Below are 9308 nucleotides of genomic sequence, written 5' to 3' on the forward strand. Positions count from 1 at the left end.
CACAATGCAAGTTTCAACTGCCCAGCTCTGTATCGGTTTTGCAGTAGTTCACAGACAGTTTCTAGGGTGGTACTAAGACTTTGTCAGACTGTACCGGCAGGGTCGTTTTGCCATTTACTCACCAACTGACGAATTCGCCAAGGTTTGCGCCAGAAAAATTAATACAGGTAAAGTAGAAAATATGTACTCATACATGTGTTTGTGCATAAATATGTATGAGAGAAATATTTATGTATGTACATACAAAAACACCCAGCATATTGGGAATAATTTTAGCTCAGCCGGCAAGTACATACTATTCCTGGGCTCTACTAGCCCGAATTGCACAGAGTCGAACCGACTGAACGACTATCTGGCTTGGCTGTTAAATTAGTAGTCTGGCCTGCTGCCAGGCAGATGATCGACTAGCTGACGATACAAAAGGAGTGTTCGCTATGCAATTGCCAGTAAGAATTAGCCAGTAACAAAATTCAGAGAATAAATTACCTTACTCTCCCAAAGAGAGAAACTTACTAAGTTTTGCGCGAACAGGAATTAGCAAACATTTGCAAGATTCACTGCCAGCTGACGTCCACGGTTCCATTTCGAGCATAATAAATTATATCAAGTGGAAATCAAAACAGGACCCTTACGTATATTTTTTCTTATTCTGACTTTCTTCAACATACGCTTCAATTTCTTTGAGGAAGTCACTGTCATATTTCTTATATCGACAGCGGTGTCGAGTGCGTTCCGATTACGAATACAACTTTTTCAGCCGCGTACCTTTCAAATATTTGGAATTAATTAAATTAATTGAATAACCAAATAGTTCATACTTCTTTCATTAGTAAATCGCAACAAGATTGTTCATTTTTAAATTTAACGAACTCGTTGATTCAAATTAATGTTGACAAAAATGCAACCGTGTGCCACAATCCTGCTTGCAAATTTTTCTGGCAAAAAGTGTCCTAGCACGAATTTGCAACTTCCCCTCCAAATGAAATGTCAAAATTATGCTCTCTCCTTGCAAGTTTTACTGGGTTTTTGGCTAAACGAACACGATTTGGTAACAATTGGTACCAACTTGTACAAATTTTTTGATTAGCGAACACTCCTAAAATTTATATAAGCATAAGTTTGTATGTACATATGGATGTAAAGATGTGTGTGGTTGGTTTACTGGCTGCCTTATGCCAGAAGGGAACGAAGGAAACCGAAATGCCTGCTATGCTACTGGCGCGTTCAAGTTGAACACGTTCTGGCGAAGGCGCGCAGCCGCAGTTGTAAAGGGATATGCGCGCCGTGTAGAACACCCAGAGAACAAGTATAGGCTGTGTAGGTGCATTGTAAATATACTATTAGGAGATTTGTTGCAACTATCTTGGCTATTGGAATAAATAGCATTATAAAACATCTAATTTCAAGAAATATTAAAATAAATTATACCAGAAGCAAGAGTCGGTCTGCCAAAAACGCCTTTTACATATGTAGGCATAAGCTTAAATAGGTGCATATAGATATATCTATAATGTTTATTTATATGGTTGTGCCGCAGCCTGCTTAAATGAAACGCCAAAGTTTGCAGCAGTTAAGAAACAACAACAACCACAGTGAACGACTCGTGCAGCCATTTATGTAGATATTCGTTGCATCTGCGTAATCCGCTTTAAAGGCTATTCCGTACGCGCCGAAGCGGTCCCGGAGTTCAAGTGCGCGACTGAATGAGTGACGCATGCGCGAGTACAAAAACTAACTAAATACCAACAAAATCCATATATGTACATATGCATGTATGTACATACATATGTATATCAAGGTATTGTAATAACGGATCAAAGGGAGCAGCTGGGGGAAAAGGTGACGGCACGTAAACGACAGCTGCTATTTTTTTTCTACTTCTCCAAATAAATTGCTTGTCAGTGTTTTGTGTATGTATGTATGTCCAATCAAAGGAAACAGCAGCTGTGTACGAGGAAATAGCATTAAGATCTAAAAATAGTTTAAACAACCACAATAATAATATATAATAATACAATTTACTCCAAATGTGCCAAATTAAATATAAATCATTACTTGTTTAAAAATACCTAATACTTTATATGTAATTCAGTAAGAAGGAGAAAAAAAATCGTGTGATTTATTTTGAGTGTTAAATAATATAACTCTTGCTTTTATTGGTGTAATTTTGTTTAGATGATGTGTTTTTTAATGCATAATATACTTATGCAGTGTTCTGCAATTTAATAAAATTTACCTGAATCGTTACATATGTGTATTTGAAAGCAATCCAAACAAGGAAGCCACTCACGAATATAAGCATTTAGATTTCCAATTTGCATTATTTTGGGCAGTGAAAAGTTCAAAATGTTCCCCTATTCAGGACGACAGCGGTTACGCACGCCAGCTGCCCTCTTGTCGGGCCCAACAACCAACCTTTTAATAACAACCATTAAATTTTCAATATGTCTGATAATGCTGCAAGTGGCAACGGCATTGACGGAGTATACACATTCGCACCAGCACCATCACCGACATCAACAACACGCCAGCTTTATAACGACTTCCACAGCCGCAGACATCGCGAAACATGTCACCAGTAGCAGCAGCACCACCGTTCCGACAGCGGGTATTCAGCACACCAATTGGCGCCGCATAGAAATGATGGATGCCAATGGCCTATACTGGCTGGAGTGGTGGCTTCAAGGGTCTACATCGCAGGAGATATTCTTCCGTGTCACCGTCAATACACGCGGCTTCATTGGACTCGGCTTTGCGCGAAAGAGTCCCCGCATGGCCAATGCTGATTTGGTATTGCTTTGGGTCGATGATCGAACCGGCAAAGCGAATGCGCTGGTGAGTTAACTATGCTTTAACGTATTCCCAAGAGTATTTATAAATATTTGTGTATCTTATATCAGTTGTAAGCCGTCGATAGAAAATCGGCCACGGGGGTAAATATGTGAGTGGGCCTCCCTCTCCCCACAGAATAAATTTTCATTTTCGATTTCCAACGGTTTCACTCCATACTTGTTCAGTGTTTTTTTTTCGTAATAGATATGTATATGGAGTATGATTTTTTCGTTAAAAAACTTCTTTCGTCTTAATAGAGAATTGTTTTTTCTGTACAGATCAAATGAATGCGTAAAATAGTTTTTCCTAGCTTTAGTCAAAGTGCGTTCTGAAATTTAATTGGAATGTAAAGAAGTAGAGATAGCAAAAGTTCGTAGGTAATAAAAGAACATAAATATCAAGTACAACAATTTTATTTGGATATAGACATAGTAGTATAATCGATTTCAAAATGTGCTTTTATTTTTCTATACATAGGTACATGGGGAAATCTTTTGAGGCGGACACATTTTGCGTACTGGCATATTAGTTGTGTTTATTTGGGTTATCCAGCTCAATATCACGATCATTTCTCACGGAAACGGTCTGGATCATTCTTATTAGAGTTGGCAGCACTAATTTTATAATAGGTTCATTCCTTATCTTTTTGGACTAAAATCTGAAAAGTGTCAAAATGCCAGAGCGTAAGCAAAATGCGCTCACTAAAAGAGAATAGCAGGAAAAGTAAAGGAACGCAAAAAACCAAATTTTTAGTCCAAAGAATGGCAACAACAAACCTAACGTCAAATAAGAACAGAAATGTATGTACAAAACACATTCACACAAGCACATGCACAATAAACACTTGCTATATCAATTATTTTTTGCCTCCTTCCAATTTCAATTCATTTCTTTTACTTTTTAGATTATTCTCACTTTTATCGTATTCTTTAATTTCCGTTAATTTAAATTCAGTTGAGTTTGACACTTTTCAGGATTTTGCCAGAAAAAATTCTTCTGACTAAATCTGACTACTTCGGACTGATGAGAGTCACTCTCACTGACTGTTGCTCTCTCATTTTTGCTGTCATTTCCGAGTTAAGGAACGCTTTTTGGACTAAATCTGACTACTTCGGACTTTTTCTGACTATTTCTGGGAGATAAGGAACGCTCCTAATACTAGCACGAGGAAGACGTGGTTAACACTAATCTTCGGTAAAACATCGTTATCGACGTTACCGACTCCATGTTATATGCATGGAGCCGAACACGTCGATAATGATGTTTAGACGGGGATTAGTGTTAACCACATATTGAGTAAACGGCCCTAAATGGGGAAAAGTACATTTAAACGAAATAATATTCACTCAAACAAATATTTAGCGTAAAAGAAATTTATGGCAAAATATATGTTTGTGTATATATTCATTTGTCAGTGCTACCAAACCGTACTGCCATATTATCAGTGACACAAACCAAAACGAGCGGATCATAAATTGAACCAGATCTCTATCAGGATCATACCGTTGTTGTTGCATTTGCGTTCAAATTTCTTATCCGGATCCCGATCACTGCCCATAGAAACACATCAATTGTTGTCGCCACTAAGCAGCTTTACTGCCAATCGCGGTTTCTATACTCGTACCTTCGTTAATAATACTGATATATGTAAACATCAGAAAATAGTTATTTATAACAAAACTAAATGACTAAATTTCTAGTGCAACTCGCACAAAATCTACTTTTTATTAAGGTATAACTACGTGAGCGGCCAGACCTTTAGCGTCGGGTTCTCAGACATTTATTTGTAGGTCCTGAGGAATAAAATTACAAGTATTAAACAAATGTGCCAGTTACCGAATGCGAGAAAAAATGCGGCTCACAACTGTAACCGAATTTCGCGTATGATACAAAAAGCATGAATTTTCTTGTGGTAGTCGTTGAGCGGACTCATTTTACATTTGTGGGTATAAAGTATATTTCTTTACTTCTTTAGAAGAAGAATACGAGTTTAAAGGACAATGTGGCTGAAATATCTTCTTGAAAAAACGCGTGATTAGTGCGTATTTTTTTACTTAATAATGGNCATATATGTAAACATCAGAAAATAGTTATTTATAACAAAACTAAATGACTAAATTTCTAGTGCAACTCGCACAAAATCTACTTTTTTTTAAGGTATAACTACGTGAGGGGCCAGACCTAAAGCGTCGGGTTCTCAGACATTTATTTGTAGGTCCTGAGGAATAAAATTACAGGTATTAAACAATTGTGCCAGTTACCGAATGCGAGAAAAAAAGCGGCTCACAACTGTAACCGAATTTCGCGTATGATACAAAAAGCATGCATTTTCTTGTGGTAGTCGTTGAGCGGTACTCATTTTACATTTGTGGGTATAAAGTATATTTCCTTACTTCTTTAGAAGAAGAATACGAGTTTAAAGGACAATGTGGCTGAAATGTCTTCTTGAAAAAACGCGTGATTAGTGCGTATTTTTTTACTTAATAATGGTTTTTCATTGAGCACAACCAATCAAAGGCAAAAAAATTCATAAGCCCTGGTGTGATATTTTATGTTTGTGCATTTGGGTCTATGTAAAAAATGCTCACCCCTGAATACTATTTTAATGGTCCGTACTGTATAATCTTTACTAATTTAAGCGCGATTGGTTTGTTTGTTACACTTTCACCTTTAACTACTCATAATGAAATTTCGCACACTGGTGTCATTTAGCCCAACTTAAAAGATAGGGTTGCTTTTTTCCCGATTAGACAAAGGGGCGTAGCACCTGCATACTTCTGAAAGTATTTGTGGTAGAGTACTTGAACTTGGTATGGAGATACACGAAATCAATACTATACTCATGGAAAAATGTTGATTTTCGGAAAAGGGCCCGTGGCCATATAGACTGAATTTTTTTTACTACCACCTGTTAAAAATTTAACTTCAATTCAAAGTATTTTATAAGTTAAATGAATTATTACAAAACGTATGTCGATCAAGTCGTTGTATCCCAGAAATGGTGATTCTTAGGAATAAAAGTGTCATGCGGGGTTTGGAGATAATTGCATGATCTGCACTTTTGTCTAACCTATTTTTATAATAAACCTTACCGTTTGGTTTGTGACCTATGACCATGAATATTTTTTTTTTTACAGAACTGAGATCGATCAGGACTTTTCAAATTGCACTTACAGTGACTTTCGTAACATTCGAAGCAATTTTTAGCATTACGCGAGCTACTGCAATCTTGAAAATCTAACTTGACTGGGCTAGTAAGAAACAATTTTAAAGATATGGTTTAAATAGAGTAGCTCTTGAAAAATATTAGTTACACGGGTGAAAATGTACTTCGGTTAGGTAACTTATGAAAAAAAATGTGCTAGTAAGTTGAAAAAATAAAATAAAATTTTATTGAAAAGTCCCCATCTCAAAAGATTTTCCCACATACATATCATATTAAGAAATTCATCCGTATGCTGTAATCCGAAAGTTCATAGTTACGAATTCGTAGCTCCGTTCCGAAAATTGATATGCTGTAATCCGATCGTAACTATCAAGGGTGTTGCCAATTAAAATAGTGAGCTTCGAAGTTCTTAATCAGCTGCTTTGACAGAAACAAATGAAAATAAATATAATCGTAAGTGAATAGTGAAATTAAAAAAAAAATAGTTTAGTCATTATTTGAAAAGACTTTTCCTTAATTAAGTAGAATACAAAGGATTCAGTGGCCGTTGCAATTTTGTCCCAGGAGGAACAGGAACAGCTAACAGTTGCATTAATATACAAAGGAGATTGTTCTGATCAATTTAGCTTAAATGATAAAATGTAAGCTCCCTCCTTTTAAGGGCCTCCATTTCACTAGATATTGTGCCGCTTTAATTCTTGGAACGCTTTCCCAAAATTCCACCACATCCTCTTTAGCTCCATTTACAAAGCCTCGACCAATGTCCGGCTTTTGGCTCATTCATTCCACCAGTTTTTCGTACTGGGCGCGATTTGTTGTGATCTTCGATCTGTTAATTTTATGAACATTTAATAATAAATTTTAATTCACACTTCAACTTACATACATACATATTTTTGCGTTTACACACTTTATTTTATTGATATTTTTAAACAATTTGTTTCGCTCCGACACCAGTTGCTATTCGTACAAAATTTCCGACTAATACATAAAAATTACAGCTACGTCGGATTCAGGCATACCAATATTACGAATTTCGAAGATGGCCTACGAATTTCGAAATTACGATACGACAACGCGGATTTTAGCATACCAATTTTACGATTCGTAGCAAAACCGAAACTACGACGGATTACGGCATAGGGGTGATCATCTTGAACTACTCTTATTATTGACTAAACACAAAAATATAATTCGAGAACTCATCGAATTATTGCTTTGAAGACAAAAGTACCTCACTCGAGAAAATTTGTTTTGTCTAAAGTCTACAGATAAGTACATGCAGTTTTAAACCCTTCTAACAATTTAGACTATCAGAAGAGAGCTTATCTTGATTTGTTGAAAGTCCTACCGTCATCCTTATGAATAAGTAGTATACTCAGCAGTAAATAACTATGTATGTGTGCATAAAACCCAAAGTAAATAACGCAGTGGCAGTTTTTCGAAATCAGCTGTTTTTTAGAAAGTGTGGTGCCAATGAAGTGACTCACAATACAGCAGTGGCAGCTGGCAGTACTGCTCAGTTTAGCCCAAATTCTAAATTCACTGCCAGTGCCTTCACGCAGCAAACTTCGCATGCTGAATTTGACATAAGTAAAATGCAGCCAACTTCTGTTTATGTCACTGAAGCCTAAAAGATAACAACAAAAATGTAAACAAACAAAAGGGAATGTCAAAAAAAGCTGTCACTGACAACGCCGTATTGTGTTTGCTACGGCAATGCCTGCCAATATTAGCAGTAACAGCTGATTTTAGAAACTGTCTATACCACTGCCACTGCGCTATTGTATTTTGGGCTTAAGGCTTCCGACTGCTGTTGTGTCAGAAATTTTCAAAAAGTACACTAACAACCATTTAAAACCGTGCTGAAAACCGTTTTATTACTTTTCCATATAATATCCTGTGGCATTGAAGTACCTGAAGAGGAGTCCGGAAAAATAACGAGAAATAATAACAGCTGAAGTAAATAGACAATATAATAAGAAATCACCCTAAAACAACCCTATAGAGCATCGATTCCCAACCGGTGGGTCGCGGAAGGAAACAATTGAATAAACCATCAGAAAAACGTAAGGTTAAAAACACTTTCATTCAATCCTGACATTGACGTGTTAGTTCAATTGAAACAGTTCCCAAAATCTCATTAATATTGTATTCTTACTTAAAAACAGCAATTTTACATAATGATAGATTGGGATAACAATTTTCTCAACTGTAACACCATATGACATTAAATATGCAAATTTATCAGTTTTGAGTTATTGGGGTGACTTGGATGTTCTGTGTTATACCAAACCCCAGGACACCATGCGTAAACGGAAACCTCATATTATACAATTTCAATTTCATAAATGCATAGCTAAGTGCCGGTTGCACAGTGGGGGGTTAACTTAAATTAGTGAACTCGCATGGCGTTAAAACGCAAAAATTTAATTTAACTTTTTAAACAGATTTAAACAAGTGTTGTGGAGGATCGAGTACCTAGTATCGATTCTTTTAAGAATCGGGTATTTTTGAGAGTACTGAGTACTTTCTTTAGATACTTATATGTATACGTGTTGGTAACATTTCAATGCTTAGTATAGAAGTCTCAGCACTTTACTCAAATTGAAATGTTAATCCAAAGTTACGTCAAAGGAATTGCTAACTTTACTTACTGTACTAGAAAACTATATGAACTTCAAATTGAGTACAATCATTTCTGAATACCAGTAAATATAAATAAAACTGAGTACTTTGAATCGATCCTGAGTGCATACATCAAAGTGATGATTAGAACAGAGTATTTTTAAGTACTGAGTCCTTTAGAGTTTTTTTAAGTCTTGAGTACTTTCGAGTTCTTTTGTGAGTACTGAATTCTTTGGAGTAGTCATGGAGTACATAAAATTTCACTATGTTTAATTTGATTTTTATAACACGTGGCAACTCTCCTTATACAGTTCAGAAATAAATTATTTTCAAACTAATATCAATTGATACCCCTAATTTAACAATCCATTTAACTTATTAAATAACTTGAATAACATTTTTTCAACCGGTGGCAACCCTCTTCAAACGTCCTAAAAAATTCGAAATGGTCAAACTATAGATTTCTTAACACTCGTTCGTTTGATACCCATATGTCAAAATTGCCTATAATTTGAATNGTTATGTATACGTGTTGGTAACATTTCAATGCTTAGTATAGAAGTCTCAGCACTTTACTCAAATTGAAATGTTAATCCAAAGTTACGTCAAAGGAATTGCTAACTTTACTTACTGTACTAGAAAACTATATGAACTTCAAATTGAGTACAATCATTTCTGAATA

General features: G+C 35.8%; 1 protein-coding gene across 1 annotated transcript; it reads left to right on the forward strand.

The window, feature by feature from the left end:
• Window positions 1-1253: 1253 nt before the first annotated feature.
• LOC108367026 (uncharacterized) lies at window positions 1254-2835 on the forward strand (the record flags this gene model as incomplete). The annotated part of the gene is made up of 2 exons (XM_017621545.1): window positions 1254-1798; window positions 2093-2835. A coding segment is annotated over exon 2 (489 nt), but the record flags the coding sequence as incomplete, so codon positions are not given.
• Between the last annotated feature and the right edge of the window lie 6473 nt (window positions 2836-9308).

This window comes from Rhagoletis zephyria, unplaced genomic scaffold (assembly GCF_001687245.7).
Source record: "Rhagoletis zephyria isolate East Lansing unplaced genomic scaffold, Rhagoletis_zephyria_1.1 Rzeph_scaffold_02503, whole genome shotgun sequence".
Lineage (NCBI taxonomy): Eukaryota > Metazoa > Arthropoda > Insecta > Diptera > Tephritidae > Rhagoletis > Rhagoletis zephyria.